A 24,810-nucleotide genomic window follows, 5' to 3' on the forward strand; every position below is an offset into this window, starting at 1 on the left:
TCAATGCTCTTCGACTTTGTACTTGTTTGGCTAATATAACAATAAATGGCCATTGTTATATTATAGTTCGTTTCTGTGTGTGTTACATTTTAACGTTGTGTTTCTGTTGTATCGTTTGTCTCCTCTTATATTTGAGTGTGAATACGCATTGCTATAGGACGTGTCACGGTACTTTTCTATCATAAATTCATGTATTTTGTTTTGATGTTATATTTGTTATTCTCATCGGATTTTGTCTAATGCGTAGTTCGTCTCTGTGTGTATTACATTTTAATTTTGTCTTTCTGTTGTGTCGTTGTTCTTCTCCTATATTTGACGCGTTTCAATCAGTTTTAGTTAGTAACCCGGATTTTTTTTCTATAGATTTATAAGTATACTACTGTCACTGATGAGTCTGATGTAGACGAAACGCGCGTCTTGCGTACTAAATTTTAATCCTGGTACCTTTGATAACTAACAACAGCAATTAACTATATGCCATTGTGTGTTTCTTTGTTGAAACAGTTATTTGTTTTATAGTGTTTGATTATAGTTATCAAAGGTACCAGGATTATAATTTAGTACGCCAGACGCGCGTTTCGTCTACATAAGACTCATCAGTGACGCTCAAATCAAAATATTTATAAAGCCAAACAAGTACAAAGTTGAAGAGCATTGAGGATCCAAAAGTCCAAAAAGTTGTGCCAAATATGGCTAAGGTAATCTATGCCTGGGATAAGAAAATCCTTAGTTTTTCGTAAAATTCAAAGTTTTGTAAACAGGAAATTTATAAAAATGAGATTACATTGAAAAGTTGACTGCTATGCCCCAATTCCTAACATTTTTATCTTTTCGGTTGGTTTGTTTAGCTAACACATTGCTGTCAATATAATGGAATTCAATGAGACTATCATACTATATAGGGGTTTAGCTAGCTTTAAAATCTGATTTAATCCACCTTTTTCTATATAAGGAAATGTTATTTTCCTGTTCTAGGATGTGCGTTTGATTTTTCATTTTATAACGGACTTTCCGTTTTGAATTTTTATGGAGTTCTGCATTTTTGTTATTTTACTTTTTTTTAGTCATTTTGTTGGTTAACATTATTGGGCTCTCGGTAATGTCAGTGTTTAACGACTTTTCTGTTTTGAATTTACCTTGCAGTTTATTTTTTGTTATTATTATCTCATCTTCTGTTAATACATTCAGTCTTACTTTGCTTGATTGATCAACTGCTAAAATCTTTATACACAGAAACAGAATTGGTGATAATCAAATCAATTTACAAGACATACATTGAAATGCTGATTTCATTGTTACTATAGTCTTTTGTTTTTAAAGTGTCGAATATTGCACCGGGACAATGTTCATCGTAAGTTTCGACGTTTGTGATAGGCATGTATCACAACTCTGGTGGTCATAGCATATAATTCTACTGTACCAGATGCTCATTAAGATAATAAATGTTTCAGCGTTTTTTTATGATTGTTAAGTGGGAGGTTTGGAATGCCATTAAACAGGTTCAACCCACCATGTGTTTTTGAGATGTCCTGCAACAAGTCAGAAATAGGATAGTTGTCATCAAATAGTTCCTTTCTATGTGTGTAGGAGCTTGTTTTAAAATTTGTTGCACTCTACTGTTCCTGTTGTTTCTTTGTTTTCCTCTATTAAAGTTAATGTATTTCTTGCAATTTTGGTTTGGAACCTAATTTTTTTTTCTCAATCGATTTATGACTTTTGAACACCGGTTTACTACTGTTGCCTTTATTTTCACATTGATGCATGAAAAAAGAAATGTAAAAATTTAAATCAAAATTTAAAAAAAACCGTTGAAAAGCTGACGCATTATCATCCAATTTTTTTCGAGTTAAATCAAAACGATTTATATTGTGAATATTGGTCCATTGATACATATTTAAAAAAATATCACGTTGTATTCTTGAACGTTGTATTGTCATCATCATTGATAATGAACCGTTTCAGTTAAAACAATGAATGTATCATTGTTGATAAACATTTGCAGCAAATGGAACTTCAATATTGCGAGTTTATACAAATATCACGAGTTTATCAACATGCATGTCTTGCTCAAAATAAAATAAACATGAATACTGTCTGTGTACATTTAATCTCATTTCTTCATCACAAACACAATAAACCATATTTATATAAATATACATCGTAAATATACAGATAAAAGGGTAAAAACAACAATTGTAAAATAAAAAAAAAAGTCCCTATTTTTTATAGGTAACTTTTGAGTCATATTTAATTATATATGTCATGACTTTTGGTCACAGTTTACATGACTTTGGTATGACTACTAGTATAACTCTTATTTATGAGACTATCATGACATAAAGACTTAGAAAAATGTACACTAATGAATGTTTATATATATATACTAGTAAAAATATCATTCCCGTTACGTAACTTTGAAATTTTCGAAAAACTAAGGATTTTCTTATCCCAGGAATAGATTAATTTAGACGTATTTGGCACAACTTTTAGGAATTTTGGGTTCTCAATGCCCTTCAACGTTGCACTTGTTTGGCTTTATAACTATTTTCATCTGAGCGTCATTAATGAGTCTTATGTAGACAAAACGCGCGTCTGGCGTATTAAATTATAATCCTGATACCTTTGATAACTTTTTGCATTTGAACGACATTCTCTTGTGATATTTTTTTTTCTTTCTAAAAACTATGCCTTCTTTATTTTCAAAACTTAAAAAATATAAACAAAAACATCATTTCAAATAGTGATTAGGAAATGTTCAATGATTTGTGAAATTGGAATTATCCCGCCGCATTTTTTTTAATTTTTAAATGACAAGGTTTGTTTTAGCATTGTTGGAAGTAAGTAGATGTTTAATCTGTTGAACTGGAGTAAAATAAGAATGACGTATATAGGAGTATTCCCGACGGTTACATTTTAGAGAAGGAACAATACTAAAGAGCGAAGATCAATAGGGTTTTTACCCTACATCCTGATTAGTAAATATCGTTGAATATGGGTGTCTTTATGGCGTCATTTACTAGACAGTTGGACATTCCAGTATTCAAGTTCACCACAGGTCTTCGGGGTCGTCATTGAACAGGAGAATCTATAAATAAATTGTGTTTCGTTTGTTGTAATCTCATTGACCAATTATTAACCTTTATTTGCCAAACATTTGTCTCGGCAAACATACTGGTAAATTTTTATAATGTCAAAAGACTTATACAATACATTCACAAAGAGTTGTAATATGATGTAAATGCGACGACTATATAAAAAATACGAATAATTAGGGTGAACACAACAAATACTTATCATTGAAATAATATCAACAGATCCAATACCACTTTCAATATAATAAAATACTTATAATCACAAATAACATAGTAAAATAAGCCTAATTGCTAAAAGAACATTTGAGATAACATTTCTTTTTTTTTTAAAGTCATCGGATCAAAATGAAAACGTATTGACAACAAAAATTATTTTCTCAATTTCTACATGCATACTATTTAAACATGAAGGAAAAGTTGATAACATACATGAAAGTAATAAATGCATTTATATTGTAAAAATATTGTGCCGTCTTGTTGGAATAATCACAGAGAAAATTGATAAAATCTCAATTCATAAATCTACGTATCAAACAGGTACACGTAAAAGTGGTATGACTGCCAGACAGAAAACTATTTAACAAAATTTAAATAATATGGCATACCGTAAAATTTTAACCAGGTATAATTGTTTATCAACATGCTCTGACCTTAACCATAAGTTTGTATGCCGAAATGTCTATTGTCACAACTTAAAAGATGTATAAGTGATGATTCTATAGAATATATCATATTAGCAATTTGAAAATAGCTGCCACTGAAGTGAACATGAAGTATGATTAACAGGAATATATACTAGTAATTTGTCAACAGTGAATTCAGAACTCATCAAAATGTGATTATAATACAAAAATCAGATGACAGATGATTCAAACATTCATCAGGTTTACTCGAGATCAAAATATATAAAAGCAGGCACAATATTGATGATAGCGTCTAGGTTCACAATTTTTCAAGAATGGACTTCGCAACCTCACATTAGGTCCTTAGGGCACATGAAATACTGTGGTGCTTGTTTGTTAATCTATTTGTTTATTTCTAGAGTGATAGTAAGATGTTAACACAATGTTGACTGCTGTACCTCTATTTTGACATTTTTACCTATTATGTCTGTTTGTTTAGTTCACACATCGCTGTCAACATAATGAAATTATATGCCACTGCCATACAAGTGAGAGGTTTAGCGTCCTATAAAACCAGTTTTAATCCATCAGAAAATGTCTGTACCAAGTACGAATATGACAGTTGTTTATCATTCGGTTTCTAAGCTTTGATTTTGCCATTTGATTGGGACTTTTCTTTTTGAATTTTTCTCCGAGTTAAGCATTTTTGGTATTGCAAACCAATCAAACTTTGAAGATATAAACTCATGAGGAAAAAAATTGTTAAATAAAGCATTTCAACAATAAAACAATATACATCAATTATAGAAATATTTCTGAGACAAAGAGTATTTTTGTTTCATTTTGTCTTTTCATAGCCAGACATAGCACCATTCAGTGGAGACTTAGAAAAGACTCGAAGGCACATCACAGTTGAACAGTCTCCAGTTTCCTCTTCCGTGTCTATTTCAATTTCCTGTTTGTGTGTGACGTAATCGATGACATCCGGTAAAGACGAAAACTCTCTTCCAGAAAATTTTAAATGAGCATTGTATGTAGATTCAGACAGAGCTGTCTTGGGATCACCCTACCAAAAAATAATGTAAATTACGAATGTCGTTAAATATAGATACTGCAATACACAATATTAATATCTACAGGATTAAGCAGGTACTCTTGTAGGTTTACACGATAATTAAAATCGAAAAGGTAAATGCAGTTGTTTATTATTCCATCTGGAGAGTGAGATGAGTTTTTGGTGAGATTCGTGTATCTCAGTCTTTGGTTTTTTAGTTGTATTTTGGTATTTTGTAGATTTTAGACTGTCTTTGCCTTTATGCTGTGTTTTGTAGGCTTATGTTCGTGTCTTTTTTTCCATTGCGTTCTAATTTAAGTTACGAAAATTAACATACATTTGGTGTCTAGATGTACCACTGTTTTGATTTTTTGAGTATCTATGTTATACTCAACATCTATATGTATATTTGTAGTGTGTAAATAAAAATGCCTACATGGTATATTGAGCTTTTTGGTTTTTGCTTAGTATATATAATGCTGAATATCTGAAGTTGTATCTGACAATATGGTAGAAAATCAAAATGAAATAAAAAGTAGTAAAAAGACGAATACGAAGCTATTCTATAATATGGATACATTTATGGATGAAGAACAAAAGATAAAACAGAGAAAGGAAATGGGGAATGTGTCAAAGCGACAACAACCCGACCATAGAGCAGAAAACAGCCGACGACCACCAATGGTTCTTCAATGTGGCGAGAAACTCCCGTACCCGTAGGCGTCCTTCAGCAGGCCCCTTAAAAATATGTTAGTCAATTCATGTCCTTTTAAAGCTTAATATGCGGTATGGGTTCTTCTTATTTTTAAAGTGTGACCCTTTGTTGTTAATTTCTGTGTCTTTTACCATGTCTTTCACATATCACGTATGAAAAAAAGATGTGGTATGATTGCAAATGAAAAAACTCTTTAAACAAAACCAAAATGACACAGACATTAACATATTCAGTTTGAGTATTGAACTCATGCAAAACCAATCGTATAAAAAAGGGTTATTTTTGCTGCACGTTTAACCTGACGAATAACTTAGTCAAAGATAAGTCAATTAATCAACAGTAAGACATTAGCAGAAAATGACATGGTTTGATATTTTGGATTTTTAAATACATTGTCATTTCAACTGTGCTAGTAAACATGGTTACAGAATGAATGAATTTATGCATGGTCACTTTGATATTATAAATTTCCGTTCCTATCAACGGCTTTGTTATTAATTTTGCCTAAAAATTGAAAAAGGAATGGTATGATAGTGATACCTGTATTTTCAGATGATGACAGTGATCCTCGTGTCTGACAGACAAAGCAAAATTTCCATCCTCTCCATCCGTACCACTTATCCTTCAAATACAACAACTTACATTAACATGAATCTGTTACATAAGAGGAAGCCAAAAAAAGGGCCAACTCTCAGAACTGTTGCAGTAGGTTCATTTACACGAAACGGTGTGTCAACTTCCCTACACGAGGTGTTGTATGTTACTTATCCATGCAAAGTAATATGAGTTTACAAAATGCACATTAAAATTGATGCGCAATTCTTTAGTTATGTTTTAGAACCGGACGAGATTTCTATATTTCTATACCTCAGACCATTATATATAGGTTCCACAATTGCAACAAGTGTATTACGATATTTCTCCACTCGAGACAGTTAAATTTTAATATTTAAAGCGCCAGGCTTGCCGAGTTTTTTTAAATAATTCCAATGTAACTGCTGATAATGGTGAAATATCGTAATACACGAGTTACAGTGGTGGAATCTGTTTCTCTTATGATTTTCATTTTTCCTTTTCAAAGATATTACGAAAGTTGTGTTCTTTTGAATGGACGTCATCAGGCATAGTCGCCTTTTTTCATGACGTCACAATAAGAAATTTCAGAAGAAAACAAGAAAATTTAACGTCACAATTAAATTTCAACCAATCATTTGCCGAGAACAGATTTTTCACTCGTGAGGAGAAATATTTTTCTCACACCGGATCGGAAATGAGAAAATAGCTAAAAAAATTAGAGAGAAAGTGGTATATATTTTGCAATTTACCATAAAATGGAAACAATATGCCAGAGAGTTACTATGTTCCTTATATCTTGCTTTCATGTTAGAATGAACAATTCATTTTTTTATAATCTAATAATCTTATTGTTCTCAACGGATCTTTATTCAGTACAAGAACTTACCTTACGAGATAGGTTTTATCCTTACAGTCCGTAGCCAATAAACATGTCTCTGCTTTTTCTCGTGTCATATCACCAACAAACCAACTATAAAAAATTAAATAGTTTGAAAGATTCATAAGTCCCACACTTTTCCGAACTGATGGTATAATTTTTAAAGTAAAATGCAACATCTAAGAACAAAATATATATCAGCACGGTGATCAAATATATATGGAGACCATTATAATAAACACTCCTTGTTGCTTTTCAATTTAGATTTGCTACATGTACACGTTAGACGTTTAAAGTTTGAATTATTTTCGTCAGCAATAAAACCTCTTTATTTTGTATCAATTATTAAGGTTTGAATTGTAACTGCTTTCAACATTCCCCTTGCATCCCCGTGCCCTTAAAACAAAAACAAAACAAAATGTACAATTTAATTTTGTAAAATAGATTTCGTTCGTTATCTCTGTTAATTGTGGTTCGTTAATATGACAATAACAATCAAAACCAAGGAGTAAACAAAGACTAAAAAAACCAAAGGACATTTACATCAACAGTTATAAATAATAAATAAGAAACAACACGAACTCCACTAAAAACCGGGATTTTTAACATTCTATTTTTTTTTATCTTTGCACTTCCAACGTTCTCTCATTGTTTTATTATTCGATAAAAGATGTTCTTCGTTTCATTGCATGTTTTTATGGTCAATTTGTGCATTGAAAAAAAGTAACAAACTACATTTATATATATAAAAATATTTCAAACCTAGATTTGATTCTTTTGTCTTTATCTCTGGTCTTCAGGGATCTTTTTATTAATAAATGTAACTGAAAAAGAAAAAAAGATCAACACTGAGTTCTGAACCTGGCATGTCAGTAACCTCAAATAGTCTTTTGTGAGTTCGTGTTTCATTTTGCTCCTGTTACTTATTATGAAATCGGTCTCGCACTTTTTTTAAATTGAGTTTTACTATGCCTTTTTTGTTGTGGGCTTGCTTATTCTTCATTCGCTAGAGATGTGTGGAGTGTTAAGATATCACAAAACCTTTTTTACCCTGCCGCATTGTTGCGCCTGTCCCAAGTCAGTAGCTTATTGCTTTGTTAGTTTTGTATGTGTTTATTTAAAGTTCATTTATATGTTTTGGATTCTAATGTGACCTCCATTTTTATTGACCTAGTACACAATTTCCAGTTAAAGATTGTTCATAGGAATTAACCTTGGAATTCATTTTTAATGAAAAAAAATTAAAAGAAACTACACTGTGTTCAAAAATCAGACAAAATCTTTTTCACATTTTTTTGGAATGCAATGTTAAACATAATTTCTGGCTTACAATTATAGACTGGATTAGAAATTATGGCATTGTCTTGCCTTTCAGTGCATAAGAAGTAATGTCAGGTGTGTGTAAGGATTTTGTCAACAGTTAAACAGTAAATACCTCTTATACATGCAAATGTAAATGCAGAATATGGTTGAATAGAATATTTGAAATATTGGATTAATATAGAAAACTACTATGTATGTACAAAATGTATCTAAACCACTGCACAAAATATAAAAATGGATCAGAAGTAGATATTGTTAAAAGCAACATTTAATTATCAAAATCAATTGTGATATTAATATATTAGTATACCATTTTGACTTTATCTATCTTACAAGCTTCAAGTGTTCCATATTTTTTTATAATTTGCGTCTAATTCTGTCGTTTTTAATTTCCCTCCGGGTGCGGGATTTCTCGCTGTGTTAAAGACCGATTGTTGGTCTTCTCCTGATTTGCACTTTGGTCGTATTGACGTATTATACATCAAGACTCCATTTATTTCGACGACATAAATTAAACTATTTGTCTTCAACTTTTAAATAAGCCTAATGAGAAAATTAATAAAGTTTTAAAATTTATTAAAATAGAAGTCAAAAGATGAACTTCATAACACCAGCTGATACTTATAGCTATGGGAAAATGATTATTTTAGTTTACATTATATATTGTACCATCTTATACATACCTGAAATATCAATGCACATCTGTTATCCTGGTTCTTGATTGGACCAAACAAATCTGTTATCCTCTTCAAATCGGACAGCTTTATTCCAGCAATAGGGTCTGTGAAGAGTGTATAAATATTGAAACAGGATATTATTATTAATATGCATCGCATATTAGATTCCCTATATTGAAGAGTAATATTTCAGCACTACTTCATTGTTTGTTTCTTTTCAATAAAAAAATATATATGAAACTTCAGCGTTGTGCGTATTTATTGTATTTGTTTGCCACTTTTCATTACAATACAGTGGTTATGATATTTTTTCAAGTGAGACCATGTTGTACTAAATTACCTTTTTGGTCGATATCTAGTAACAATTTCAGAAGATTTATGGTACTTTTACTCTTCAGACCTTCTTCTGTTGGAAATGCGTCTTTCAATCTCTCCAGAAATTTTTTAAAGAACTAAAAATAGATATAGAGGCATCATGAAAATATCAACAACATTAAAATTATATTAATTAATCATTACAAAAAATACACTTAGCATATGAAGTTATATACCACTGGGTAAACACACGGTCTCCACCTTCCTCTTGGAACATAAAGCCGACGTATCTTCAGCTTTCAAAGGAAATCTGAGCCCATAAGTGAAACACATATATCCCTATCGTATGAACCAAAGGACATGTGAAAGGAGACTTGAATAGAACAAGTGATTGCCTAAAAAAGTCCGGTACCCATTAAATAAGCCCTGGACTGTTCGATAATAATCGGACTGAGTACATGATATGAAACCTTGAGCCAATGGAAAAGTTAGAGGCTAGATCCACATCACGTATTATCCCCCCAAAAAAACCCGATATTGAAGGCCATTCAACAACGTTAACAGTAAGGCTAAAGATTATATTACTTCCAAATAATATGAAGTATAATTGAAACCAAACAATTAATTCAACATGATTGTGGAAAAAAGTAAAATATCAAAAACACTGATCTAAGAGGAAAATCAAATCGGAAAGTCCCTAATCACATGGCAAAACCAAATGACAAAAACACATAAAAAACGAATGATCAACAACTGTCATATTCCTGACTTGGTACAGACATTTTCAAATGTAGAAAATTGTGGATTAAACCTGGTTTTAAAGCGCTAAACCTCTCGCTTTGTACGACAGTCTCATCATATTCCGTTTTATTTACAACGATGCGTGAACTCAATAGACATAATAAATAAAATAGTCAAAATATGGGTACAGCAGTCACCACCCTGTTACAATTTAAAAAGAAACAATTTAACAGAACACAAAAACATCTATCAAATTAAAAAGACATTCATTGCTTTGAGTGTCTGACATCAGAAAATTAAAAATTATAGTCACATAGGAAGAAATTTTGTAGTTCAATGATTATACAAATTAATTTCAGAAATAGACCGAAATTTAAAATAGTCCAATAGTTCTATATAATTTATAAGAATCCACAAATGGTTAATTCCACTAAACGAATGAATAATTTTGACGTTTGTTGTTCAACGTATTTTCTACTATAATAGAATTATAACATAAAGACATATTATAGAATAATAGCATACTGACGGGATTTTTTAAAGTACAGAATCACGTTATTGGTTATCAGAACCAAAGAAACACAAAAAGTCGCATATACAAAACACACCAGTAAAAATGAAAGATAATACAAACACGTTGACGGGATGTATAAGTACCGAGCCACGTCAAATGGGTATCTCAGAGATCAACCCACACAGTTAAAGTAATATGGAATTTCGGTTACAAATTTGAAATTGATCCGAATGCAATAAAAACAAATATTTGTATCCACTCATAAATAAATTGTTTTTTGAAACCATTGAAAATGTATCTAAACAAAATCTTCGTAAAATAGTTATATATCAATGGCATAACTATACTTCTAAAGTAACAATAAAGATTATAAAAAAAGAAGAAAATACTGTATTGATAATAATCATGAAAATAATTAAATTTTCCACTTTATTTGACATTTATGCATACAATTGTTTCATCTATAGTTGCCTCGATGGCAATTATAAAACATCTGATTATTAATTATTTTTAAAATGTACAAACCTTAACATGACAGCTTTGATGATCATTTGGTCCTTCATTGTCAATTTCTCTCCAGAACTGTTTTGTCGCTTCACAGTTCAGCTCTTGCATCAAAAGTTTACATGAACCACCTATGTAATTAAAAATACAGCGCTGTTATATTGGTATGGACTAATGTAAAAATAACAAACGGGGCGAAACATGTTTATTTCTGTCTATTTAAATACTAAGTGTGAACTGCTAGTATAACTGTTTGAATAAAAATACGTTTATTTCATTCCGTTAAATTTCATTTTTTTTCTCACAAATCTATTAATTATTCACATGTCATCTTGAACTATTATCATCTTTTTTCAAATCTAGTTTTCCATAAGCATACAACTAGCAATATATCAATCAAATGAAGAACATTAAGATTCATATTTTAAAGTCATAATAAGGTGAATAGTGTTATAGAAACTTAATTCATTGTCAAATGAGTGGGTATGTGGTATGTACTAATAACGAGCTACTGTTAATACGTTAAGATTTACCTTAATAAAATTGTTTTAAATATAAAATGTTCTGGTAGTTTTAACAATTAGAGAACTAGCTGAAAGTGTCCGAAAAATGCGGTTTGAGGCAATTACAGGTCACCATAATTCCTTCAACAATTAGCAAAGCCCATAACATATATATATTTAGCTTTTCAGCAGCAGACAAATAACAAAAATCGAAGAATAAAAGGTATGAACTGTTTTTAATTCGGCAAGAAACTTTGTAAGTGATCAGTGATCTATACTAGTACAAAATGTCTTCCCTAGTCTCGTACTTAAAATAATTCTCAATAATACCATGATGTTATAAACTTAAAGTTAATATAATACGTACAATCTCTACTGAATGAACCACTGAATCGACTAGATCCTCTGCTTAATTCAAGTTCAGAAAAATTACTAGTCTCAGTGGACGAAGATCTGGCTAATTGTAAGTACTGTGTTTCTACCTCTTCATCATTAGAATTGCCTACAACCACAGGGTTCCCCTGATCAGACACTCCGTTTTCTGGTCTGTTAGTCAGAGGATTGGAGAAAGGTTCCGGATGAGATTGCCGTCCTATTTCGTTATGGTTATCTAAATCCATGTGTTCACATGCCGGAGATCGCCGGTAAATAATTGTACGTGAATCATTAGTTTCTGTCTGCACTGTTGCATGATTGATGTCTCTTGAACATGGTTCTCCTTTAGCAGTACAAGGACAGGCTTCTTTCTTTGGTTCTCGTGGGCTTCCCGTTGGACTTCTCCTGATCATATCACAACAAAAGCCTATGTCGTAAAAGTGTTATCGTTCAATATTCTAAAAGATGGAGGTTTCCTTTTAATGTATATTTTTATAAGTTTTATTGATCGGGTTTGTATTTGGAGACTGATACGCACCATTTTGATAATAACATATGTTACACTCCCCAGGACGAAACTGATCTGAGTATTTTAATGATGTATAAGGGTTATATACTTGTTGAAATTATTCATGACTTGCTTTTTTTTTGGATTATATACTGTCATAAGAAAATGAGCAAATCTCAATTATCAGATTGTGTATATTAGCCGTATTTGACACAACTTTTTGGAAATTTTGGGTCGTCATTGCTCTTCAACTTTGTACTTGTTTGGCTTTATAACTATTTTGATCTGAGCGTCCCTGACGAGTCTTATGTAGACGAAACGGCGTCTGGCGTATTAAATTATAATCCTGATAACTATTATGTCATTTAAGCAAAAGTATCAAAAAGCCAGATGGGCAGAACACTTTAAGGAAGTACTTAACAGGCCACCGCCAGATGACATAGCTATAGTAATTGAGGCAGTTCAAGACTTGGAAATTAATATCAACCTTCCAGACAAACAGGAAATAATAAAAGTAATAAAATCTTTAAAAAATGGAAAATCACCAGGTCAAGACAACCTGAATGCAGAACTTTTCAAAGTCGACCCAGAACTCGCAGCTGAAATTCTTCAATCATTATTTACATCAATATGGGAAGGAAAAATAATACCAGACGATTGGACCAAAGGCATAATAATAAAGCTAGCCAAGAAAGGAGCTCTAAGCGACTGCAACAATTGGCGAGGTATTACCCTCCTGTCAATTCCAAGTAAAATCATGGCCAAAATTATTATCCAAAGAATAATAGATGCAAATGATAAACAACTAAGAGAGGAGCAAGCAGGATTCCCTAAAGGTTGAGGGTGCATCGATCAAATTTTTGCTTTACGCAACATCATCGAACAATGTACAGAATGGCAAAGGCAGCTTTACATTAACTTTGTGGATTTCCAGAAGGCTTTTGACAGTATCAACAGAAAGACCTTGTGGCGAATACTAAGAGCATACGGAATTCCAAAATATATAATTGAACTTATCAAAAGTTTTTAGAACAATTTCACTTACAGTGTAGGGCATAGCAACATCTGGTTTGAGGTAAAAACAGAAGTTAGGCAAGGATGTGTGATGTCTGCTCTTCTTTTCAATGTTGTCATTGACTGGGTGATGAGAAACAAAACAGAAGATGCTCCAAGAGGAATAAGATGGAACCTTTCAGCAACATTAGAAGATCTTGATTTTGCTGATGATCTTGCTCTTTTATCTCATACCCACCATCATTTACAAGAGAAGACAAACCGCCTTAATACATTTGCCAGTCAAGTTGGACTTAAAATCAGCCCAACGAAAACAGAAGTCATGACCCTAAACATCAATAACCCAGCTCCTTTCCTAGCAGATGGAAAAGATCTTCCCATCACAGAAACATTTACATACCTAGGAAGTACAATAAAAAACGATGGAGGTGCAGGAAATGACATTATGAACAGATTAAACAAAGCCAGAAATATTTTCAGATCATTAAACAATGTATGGAAATCATCACAGTACAGTAAGAAGACCAAACTTAAACTGTACAGGAGTTGTGTTTTATCTACTCTGCTATACGGATCTGAATGCTGGAGGATGACAGAATTAGATCTAAACAAACTGTCAATTTTCCATACCGAAAGCTTAAGAAGAATCCTACGTATTTTCTGGCCAAATAAAATATCTAATGAAAACCTTTTAAGACAGTGTCACTAAGATAGCATGGGTACAATATTAATGAGAAGGCGTAGGAAATGGATTGGGCATGTCATGAGAAGAGATAGACATTCCATCACTAGAACAGCTCTACATTGGACTCCAGAAGGAAGGCGTAAGCGAGGTAGACCAAAGAACACATGGAGACGTACTGTAGAAGGAGAACTGAAGACCATGAATAATACATGGGGAACAGTAGAAAAGATGGACAAAGACAGACAGAAATGGAGAACCATTGTTGCTGCCCTACATGCCGATGGCATACCGGGCAGTAAGTAAGCAAGTATTAAAAACCTACAAAAAAGTTCTTAATCAAAGATAGAAACGTTATCCTATATGTACTAGGAATATCATATTCCTATTTTTTCTGTTCGTGATGTTCATAGAGCCGTTAATTTAACAGATACGACGTTTGCTAACTTATTCCTTCAGATTCTCAAAGACAATCAATGTAACATGGCAGTATATTGTTTAAATATTTTCTAAATCACTAACAACATTTAACTTTGTAACAATAACAAATTATAGCAGGTTAAATATGTAATTCCGTTGAAACTGTTTCTACACTAAATCTGTTTGATGTGTACTAATTTTGGCCTCGGAACACATTGTTTATTTATGAGTTGTAATTGACGTTGAATTAATTTTGAGTAACAGCGAGTATTCTAACATTGGGTTGTTATTTTGATTTTGTTATCTTCACGATATAATATTTGTTTCTTTGGTGCTTTATGACAATATGATGATTTATGTGTTCGTGCTGCTTAGTCGTTCGGTTTCGATGTTTTTTGCAATGTGTAATGTTGTCTGTTGTTAGCTTTGGCGTTGTCAGTTATTTTTCGACTTAAGTTTGAATTTTCCGTTGGTCTATCTTTTTTTGTCTTTTCCTTTACATTTTTTCTCAGTGAGTGCACACAAACATGCTCAACCCTGCCATTTTCCTTTCAGGGTTTTCATTATGTCATATTGTTTGAACACCACAGACTGACCTCTTTATATAGGCCTTGGTTTGTATTTTTTCGTTGTTGTTAATTTTTTTGTGTCTCATATCCTTTTATTAAAATAAATGTTCTTACCGTTATGGAGTGAATATTTTCTTATTAAATATTCAAATTGTGTGAATCATCTTCAAGTTTCTGAAATTTAAAATAATAACTGATTATGTGAGATTTCCGATCATGTGGTTTTGAATAAGTGGATAAACCACAAAACATAAAATTTTAAGTGATCATTTCCTCATGTATGTTGTTAGAAACTTCAAGGTTAAAAATATAAAAAAGGTTAAAAAAAATCACTTAACACACTATTACTGTATCATACAATCGATTTGTTTGAAATTTTTATGCATAATAACCTTAAAAATATATGCAATTAAAACCAAATATGAGCGTTTGATGGCAGAGATAAAAGCGACAGAACAAAGATGAAATTGACACTATCTGCATAAAATCAGTATGTAGACGAAAATGACACCATCTTTAAATTACATGTATCAAATTTCTTTTGTAAATGAGTGATTAGTCTAGTAAGACACACGCTAGTATTTTGAGGATACAGATGGCAATAAAATCAACTTGAATACATGTGCCTGACCTCACACTCTCTACTCCAAACTATAATGAATGCTATACCTCATATTAAAACTTACAGTGTCCTTGTTATATTTAAACACAAAATAAACCTGCCGTATGAAATTTGATATATTAATTAACATAAAATAAAAATTTGTTTTTATGGAGTTGAATTACTAGATACATTCTCCTAACCAGACAATAATATCCGTGCACATTTCGGGGCCTTACATAGTTGACCATGCGGTATGGGCTTTGCTCATTGATGACCGGTGACCTAAAATTGTTAATTTTGGTGAAATGTGGTCTCATGTGAAGCGTTGTCTCATTTGAAATCACAACTCATATTCTGTATTGTCAAGTATATCTTTTATACTATGCTTTTTACATTATTGGAAAAGGATAAATCGATGTCGTCGTTCTGTACTTCAGCGTCCCGTCATTGTGGCATTGTATTATGGTAAATTTGTGTATTCTTGTCTTTATTTTTTTCTAATAAATATACTTGGTCTATATGCCATTTTGTGCTTCTTTGTTACATTTTTGTTTGTTTTTATAGTTATTAAAATCATAACACAACGTTTTGTCCGCTCTACCCCTATTTTTGACACTTTTACCTATAAATATAAAAAAAAGAACATGGGGTATGATTGCCAATGAGACAACTCTCCACAAAAAACCAAAATGACACAAATTCACAACTATAGGTCACCGTACGGCCTTCAACAATGAGCGAAACCCATACCGAATGGTCAGCTTTAAAAGGCCCCGAAATGACAACGTTAAACAATTGAAACGAGAAAAATAACGGCCCTATTTATGTACAAAAAAATGAACGAAAAACAAATTTGTAACACTTAAACAAACAATAACCACTGAACTACAGGTTCCTGACTTGGGACAGGCACATACGTACATAATGTGGCGCGGTAAAACATGTTAGCGGGATCCCAACCCTCCCCATACCTAGGACAGTGGTATAACAGTACAACGTAAGATCTAATTATAAAAATCAGTTGAAAAAGGTTTAACTCATCAGAGATGGATAACAATACAAGTGTCCGTGGCCAGGTGCTTGTACATCCCAGCAACAAAAAGACACTAGGTACAGATCTGAGAGTACTCGCAGTTAACTGACATTTAGTTCAAAGCCACTAACAGCTAATAAAAAAATCATGCATGTAAGACTAAATCAGTCAGTTTGTTTTATTCAAACATCTTTGTCAATATAATGAAATTTTATGCGACTGTTATACAAGTGAGAGGTTTAGATACTTTTCAAACCAGACTTTATCCACCGTGTTCTACAGAAGAAAACGCCTGCAACAATTTAAGTCAAGAACATGACAGTTGAATGCATTCGTTTGATATGTTTCAGCTTTAGATTTTGCCATTTGGTTAGGGGCTTTTCTTTTTGAATTTTCCGCGGAGTTCAGTATTTTAATCTTTTACTTTTCATTGCCATCTAGCTCTGTTATTGAAAATGTTGATTATTTACAATAATTATTACAATGTACTACACCCGCCGTGTGAAAAATAAAAAAATTGTAACATACTTAATGTTTATTAAATGAACAGTCTGTGAAACATAAATTACACTTACTTCCACATGTTCCACGGTCACTTCCTCTGCACTGCATCAATGTGTAATGGATTCCACGAATTACAAATATAGACATAAATAACTTTTGTATTTCCCAGTAATGATTGAAACATTGTTAAATTTAAATTCAACAGGTAAATTGTATTATTGGTTTTTATCAAATACCCACAATATTTAGGTCAAACATGATTAAATGTATTCTTTTCATAAGAATGGGTAAACAAATGCTCGAGCCGGTATCGTATTGCTTTTAAATGTTTATAAGCAAATGTCTCAAATGGTTAATTAAAAAATACTAGAAACAAACGAAAATGATTTTTAGAGAATTAGTAGGTATACGTTGCTGACAATTTGTATGTTTGTATGTCATTCTTCAGTAAAGATGACAAGAATACAATACTGAAATTAAAAAATATAATTGACTGATTCATGAATTAGGAAAGACTGTAAATTTTGCAGGAAGGTTCATGAAAATCGTATTTCTTTATGGTAGGAATGTGCATTTACAAAATAAGTGCATCATGTAAAACTGTGGATCGATCTGGTCAAGGGTCGAACCCACGTCTCCATGAATTCGGCCCGAATTCTAAATAAATTATAGGCGGTCTATTGGAAATACGTGGTTTTATAAGATTTCTACATGTGATGGCTGGTTTTAAATTCGTTGTTTAGCATTTTTTGCTAAAATTTTTGTATCAAATGATAATATAATACCTTTTAACAGTATTCCCCGAAAACATTAGTATATCGTGGAATAAACACGAATTAAACGACACCATGGACATGGTCGGCACTCTAGTGAGAGATGTTTATCACAGAGAATATATTAAAGGTTTTGTTGGGTTGGGATAGTCAACTACTATTGAGCCTGCACTTTGCGTCTAATGGGGAGAAGGCCTGTTTCTTTCTTGGAACAAGAAACAGTTTTTCATGTCATTCAGTGAGGCGATATTTATACGATTATTTTGATTATATGGTTAAAAATATGTATAGAAAGAAAATATTCTGAAAAGAAATTAAATGCATTTTTCAATATTCGAAATAGACACGTTCAGTAGTTACAAATATCTGGATGAACTTTCAAATATATAACGTAGAATTCGTTAAAACCTACCTCCGACACATGCACTAAAGTCACTGTAAACATGTAAAAAGTGACTTACCTGTTTTAACATCACACATGTTTGTACAATACACAATACTACATTTAAATAACGTAAAAACATATCAGATATTTATAACACGGTTAAAATGAAATGTCATTCACCCATGTCCTATCACAACCATCTTTTTGAATAATAGATACAAAAAATCCATGTAGTCATAAGGTTAAAACACGTAATTTTAATATGAGACAAATTTTATGAATGCTTATTAAAAAAAGATAAAAAAGACTGTGGATTGTGGTTTGTAGTGCATTTGAACAATGATAATGTGTATTTTAATAAATATTGAAGGAGTGATATTAAAATGGCCCTTTTAAAAAAACAAATCATTGTCACTTTGTTGCACTTCTTTGGCTTTTTGTTAAAATATACTTGCGGTATAAATCTACTTTAGTATTTATACACGGCTGGTAATCTACACACGCAGAACATTTGGTTCTGCAATGAAAACCGTGAGAGAATTTTCCGGTTGTGCTTGAGTGGAGTAATTGTCACCGCTTCAAAAGGTATGTACATTTCTAAATCTGTAAAATGTAGTTTTTGGAATTATTAAGACGTCTATCAACACCGGACAGCGTACACACCGCCAAAAACAACATTCATACCCATTGCCCCAAAAAAAAAACTAGATTTGAACTTGTAGGTCTGTAAATAAAACCATTTCAAAATTGAAATGTCACTTTTTTAGGCAATTTCTCGTGGGGCAACTGATTTTGTAGGAGTTCAACTCTACGTACAACAGTAAATGATACATGTATCTCTTCGTTAAAGTATTCACCACAGCATAGCATTCTCTGATTTTCAATATTTTGATCAGTTGAATACGAAAATTGAGATTTAGAAATGTACATGATTTTAACGAACGTAATCAATGCATCACTGGTAAATTGTTGTGTCAGGGATTTCGATACCATAAATTACTTAAAACTTTTACTAAATTCTTTCATAGATACAAAGATTTGATAAGTAAATTTGGCTATACCTGTAGAAAGCTTATTAAAAATGGTATTTCACATCCTAAATTTTATGGTAATATTGTACTTAAAGCGAGGAAATCACTATGTGATCCTTGTAAACTCATCGAACCTTTAAACAAACTTATAAGTAAGGGTTATCGTACCAATATTGTAATTAGATCTCTGAATATAGTTCACATTGGCACTAATATTGATTTTGTCATTAGCAAATTAAAACATAACTAAATTTCATTATCTTTTGAGGCGAGATGTATAGAGACACAGACACGTTAACTTTTGTTTCTATAGAAGTCGCTCTTCACTATACTACTACCTGTCGATACATTTATTTTTGGCATTGCACAAGTCATGTCTTCTTTGACTATTAATGACGTTAAAATACTAAATCCCTGTGATGTGTTTTAGTCGATTTTAGTATCTGATGCATGATTTTTTACTATTAATTGGTTTTGGCTTTTAACTAGCTGTCAGTAACTGCGAGTACTCTCAAATCGTATTTTCTTGTTAATTCGACCTGTTGATACTGTTTATAATGCTATTTTTGTTATTTTTTATTTATATGGATCTTGTCTGTACACCATCTTTGATTATTTGTAATATCCTCAATTTTTCACTTAGTCTTACAACATTTGTATAAACTTCAAGATTATAGTGAACATTGATTGGTTAAATATTTCTCAGTGTGTTTGAATTTGTTTGTCAGCTTTTTGGTCATGAATGTTTGTCTCTAATATTTATTTAACTGTGCATTTGTATTCAGATATCGCAGATCAAATTTATTCGTTCATTGTGTAATCATACGTTTTTTGATTGAGTTAAGTCTGCCAATTGATATTTTATCGTATGTTTTTCTATGTTGTGATGTTATGCTATTGTTTCGGAAAAAGGGAGAAGGTATGGATCCATTAAAACGTTTAATCCCGCTGCAAATGTTTGCACCTGTCCTAAGTCAGGAATCTGATGTACAGTAGTTGTCGTTTGTTTATGTAATATATACGTGTTTCTCGTTTCTCGTTTTGTTTATATAGATTAGACCGTTGGTTTTCCCGTTTGAATGGTTTTATACTAGTAATTTTGGGGCCCTTTATAGCTTGTTGTTCGGTGTGAGCCAAGGCTCCGTGTTGAAAGCCGTACTTTAACCTATAATGGTTTACTTTTTTAAATTGTTATTTGGATGGAGAGTTGTCTCATTGGCACTCACACCACATCTGCCTTTATCTATATACCTTTTAAACGGTGACAATTACTCCACTCAAGCACAACAGGAAAATCCTCTCACGGTTTTCATTGCAGAACCAAATGTTCTGCGTGTGTAGATTACCAGCCGTGTTATAAGCATTTTTTTTCTCACGTAAATGTATCTACAATCTTATGTATATTATATCTAATATCAAAGCTTAAATACTTTTTCTTCGTTACAAGATGTAACATGTATAAAACTATTTACGAAATCAGGTTGATTCGTAAGAACATCACCGTGCGAAATTGTTATAAAATTTGTCTAACTTACTGCTCAAAGGGAGATAAAAATCAAGTTTTCATCGTAACTTTTGTGATGAAAATTTACTGATAACTGTTTTCTGTATCTACTTTGTGTACAGTCTTGTTAACTGGTTGCTGTATTTTGATGTCGGTATCTTTTCTTGTCAAAACCGGATGCTAAGTAGTCAATCAAAACCACTAGTAAATCAATTTTAGTCTTAAACGGTAGTTTTGATCTTAACATCATCTTTAAAGTCATTTTCAGTCAATCGTCAAACTTATATTCTGACGAGGTATGCTTGATAAGTAGACATGTCAAATTGCAATAGTGGAGTTAAGAAATAATTCATGGGGGCTTGAATATATCGTGATTTTACCACGGTTTGGTCCTTTATTACAAATGTTTTACCCTGACCGATAGCATAAAGGACAACCCGTGGTAAAATCACGATATATTCAAGCCCCCATGAATTATTTCGATTCTAATAGGACAAATACGGCAATTAATTTGGATCGAAGTGCTCTAGGTGGAGGCAAATATTTGCCGTTCCCATAAATAAACTCACTATCAAATTGGCGTAAAAGAACGGAGCAAACTGAATTAGTAACATGCTTAAACTTTTTACCATAGCGTATTTAGATAGTTTTGGATGAATTTAAATGTTATACCCCGCCAACCTTATTCGTTTTTCGCCTGTCCGAAGTCCCAAGTCAGGAGCCTGTTGTTCTGTGATTGCCATTGGTTAATATATAAGTAAGAAGATGTGGCATAATTTACAATGAGACAACTTTCAAAACGGAGACCACATTACACAGAAATTAACTATACAGCCGTCAGCACTGAGCAAATACCATAGCGCAAAGTCTGCTGTAAAAGGCACGATCAAACTAACGGCATGATATATGTACACAATAATGAACGACAAATATGATCCACAGCAACAAACGACAACCACTGAATTACTGGCTCCAGATTTGGGACAGGCTCATACGAAATGTTGCGTTGTTAAACTAGTTTGTTATATTCTTTTCGTAATTGAAGGTATACTCTGTTATATTTTTTTTCGTAAATTGTTTAGTTATAAAGTAGGCCGTTAGTTTTCTCCATTGAATTTTTTCATTTATTTTTCATGTCAGGGCTTTTTATAGCCGACTATATGGTATGAGGTTTTCTCATAGTTGAAAGGCGTACTGTTGCCTATAATTGATTATATCCACTTCATTTGAACTTTGGTAGATATTTGTCTAAATGACAGTCATACCACATCCCCTTTATTATAAGTTTAACCCACCGTTTTCTTCGTGAAATGTATGTACATTTACCAAGTCAGGAATATAGCAGTTGTTTTTATTTGTATCTATGAAAGAAAGCGCTTGATTTTGACAGTTTTTATGGACTTTCCCTTTTTGAATTTGCCATTGACTAGAACTCCCCGATATCAAAATCAACGAGCGGCTACGATAAACGTCATTTTGAACTGTTCTCCCGAAGGAAAGATTGGCAAGTTCTAACATAGAACCGACCCTTACATTTCTACCACAAAAAAAAAAACCTGGCTAGTTCTACCATATGCATAGAACAGGCTCTGGCAGTTCTATCTTAGCATTCAAAACTTGGAATTTTTCGAAATACTTTGGATTTTCTACTCTACAAATTGATTACCTTAGCATATGCGCATTATTCGGCAAAACCTTTCATTTCGGGTCCTTAAGCACCTCAACATTCTACTTTATTTTGCCATGTTGACTTTTCTGATTCGAGCGTTACTAATGAGTCTGGCGTTCAAAATTGTAGTCATGGTATTTATGATGAGTTTTTTTTAGTACATACTGGGGTCAGTTCTACCCTTGATCGGGTCTATGTAGAACTGTTCTGAAGAAGATCTGGTCTTAAACAGTTTAGAATATATCTATGATAGGTTATTCTGACAGTTCGGAAGAGAAGCTAGAAATGATTCCAACTGATCTACTAACAATCTTTATTTCATAAATGTCATGAAAGCATATTAGAGCAAACAGTGAGATTAAGGCTAATCAGATTAATATTACTATGCGATTTGAAAGCGTTGCAGAATTTGGAGCAACAGACATAACAGAGGCAAACACAAATTATTAAAGTATACAGTTGTATTGAACAACCAATAACAAAATCTATGCAATATAAAATTTCAGAGAGGTTATCGGTAATTTTATATATTTAGGTGTTTTCAAAATATCAAAACAAAAGATAAATATCTTAATTGTAATACAGTACACTGCCAGCACCTGAGATCACCCCTAGTTTTTGGTGGGGTTCGTGTTGTTTATTCTTTTGTTTTCTATGTTGTGTCATGTGTACTATTGTTTTTCTGTTTGTCTTTTTCATTTTTAGCCATGGCGTTGTCAGTTTGTTTTAGATTTACGAGTTTGACTGTCCCTTTGGTGTCTTTCGTCCCTCTTTTTTTGAACTTGATAATACGATATAAAATATAAAAAAAACAATAAGAAAATTAAAATGAAATATTGTTATCATTACTTGTACTGATGAATTTTTCACTTATATTGTATGACTGAAACAATAGTTCAAATGATCACATACTTGTCATTAATAACGTTTAATAAGAAATATCTACAAAAAATATATTTTTGCAATGAACACGATTATTCAAAATCCTGACTTTTTTCTTCAATTAATAGTTCTGTTCTGTTTTGTTTGACAGTAAAAATAATTGGGTATATATAAGTTGAAAAACTTTAACATTAAGAAAATTAAGTAATAAATGTAAAGAATATTTTAAATATTAAGTGCTCCATTGGTAACATTCGGATAATAAGTTTTCATATTGCATTGGCCACCATATATAAGACTCAAATAGTCTTAAAAGAGTGCATTTCTTGCGAAATCCAACGTCATCAACTCGTTTTTGTGAATTTAAAAGTATTTACGATGGATACGAACATGAAGTAAACTTAAAAACTTGTTCTCTACTGAGGGTGCATACAATTCGAGGCAAATGAAGACTGTTCACTTTGCTATCATCAATACATTCATGTATAACGTAATTGGTATGCAGGAAAGGTACACAACGATGTAGCATTAAAATATACTGCAACGTAATTTAGCGCCAAAAACGGGAAATGGGAACTTCAGCATTTGGATTAGATTTTTTTCCCTAGCTAAACATTTAGCACATGGACACTCATTTTTGTCATCTTTTGCAATCGACTGTGCACAACGTTAAAAATGAAACAAGAACGCAATCAGCGTTATCAAAAGAATACATTCCCGCTAGTTCACACAGTGTCTATCAATGTTTACTTCAATATTTGCTCACAATCCTTTGGGAATTCAAGATTCGAAACCATTTTTGAATTTCTGTTTTACAGATAATAACAGATATATTCCAATTGGCTGAACTACAATCCCGTCCCTCTTTCCCCGCATGTGACCTACCGAATTAGACTTTTCGCAAATTTTGTAAAAGACGGGTGCCATATATGCAGCAGGATCTGCTACCCTTCAGGAGCATCTTAAATTATCCTTTTTTGTTTGGTGGGGTTCGTGTTGCTGAGTGTTTAGTTTTCTATGTTGTGTTTGTGTACTATTGTCCTTTTCTTTTTAATCCATTGCGTTGTCAGTTTATTAGCGTGTATGAGTGTGAATGTACCTTTGGTATCAGCCGCCTCTATTTTGCAATCCAAAGAGGTTTATCGTTATTTCTGTAACTTATCACACCCTCCCCCTAAATCCACTACACAACAAATATATTGTTGTTCGAGAAAATAAAGCCTACCGAAATAGTATTTTTCTATGCACACATCATCATTACAGATTTCAAATCAAAGTACTTCGATTGTATAGCAAAACCAACATATATCGCTAAATCATTAACATTCAAGTTAAAAGTCTAG

At 32.2% G+C, this 24,810-nt stretch overlaps 1 protein-coding gene across 4 annotated transcripts; it reads right to left on the bottom strand.

Moving 5' to 3' along the window:
* Positions 1–2,088: 2,088 nt before the first annotated feature.
* Positions 2,089–18,647, bottom strand: LOC143048731 (uncharacterized). 4 transcript variants are annotated; one of them, XM_076222591.1, is made up of 10 exons: positions 18,458–18,647; positions 15,197–15,256; positions 11,882–12,316; positions 11,033–11,142; positions 9,278–9,389; positions 8,944–9,041; positions 7,700–7,761; positions 6,947–7,030; positions 6,025–6,106; positions 2,089–4,781 (listed from the first exon to the last, which is right to left on the bottom strand). In XM_076222591.1, exons 3-10 carry the CDS (start codon positions 12,300–12,302, stop codon positions 4,554–4,556), a joined length of 1,197 nt encoding a protein of 398 aa, XP_076078706.1. In that variant the 5' UTR covers positions 12,303–12,316; positions 15,197–15,256; positions 18,458–18,647; the 3' UTR covers positions 2,089–4,553. The 4 variants fall into 4 exon arrangements, with proteins under 4 accessions (XP_076078706.1, XP_076078707.1, XP_076078705.1 ...); XM_076222592.1 differs by lacking the exon at positions 18,458–18,647 and adding an exon at positions 18,409–18,435; XM_076222590.1 differs by lacking the exon at positions 18,458–18,647 and adding an exon at positions 17,295–18,374.
* Positions 18,648–24,810: the final 6,163 nt, after the last annotated feature.

Source organism: Mytilus galloprovincialis, chromosome 10 (assembly GCF_965363235.1).
Source record: "Mytilus galloprovincialis chromosome 10, xbMytGall1.hap1.1, whole genome shotgun sequence".
In the NCBI taxonomy this organism is placed as follows: domain Eukaryota; kingdom Metazoa; phylum Mollusca; class Bivalvia; order Mytilida; family Mytilidae; genus Mytilus; species Mytilus galloprovincialis.

What these genes read in the sequence shown, in the direction of transcription:
- LOC143048731 (XM_076222591.1), bottom strand. Translation starts at nt 12,302, where the DNA reads ATGATCAGGAGAAGTCCAACGGGAAGCCCACGAGAACCAAAGAAAGAA. An exon ending in ATCAAAGCTGTCATGTTAAG is followed by an intron (nt 9,390 to 11,032) that starts GTTTGTACATTT and finishes ATCTATTTTTAG; the next exon opens with TTCTTTAAAAAATTTCTGGA. An exon ending in ACTAGATATCGACCAAAAAG is followed by an intron (nt 9,042 to 9,277) that starts GTAATTTAGTAC and finishes CACTCTTCACAG; the next exon opens with ACCCTATTGCTGGAATAAAG.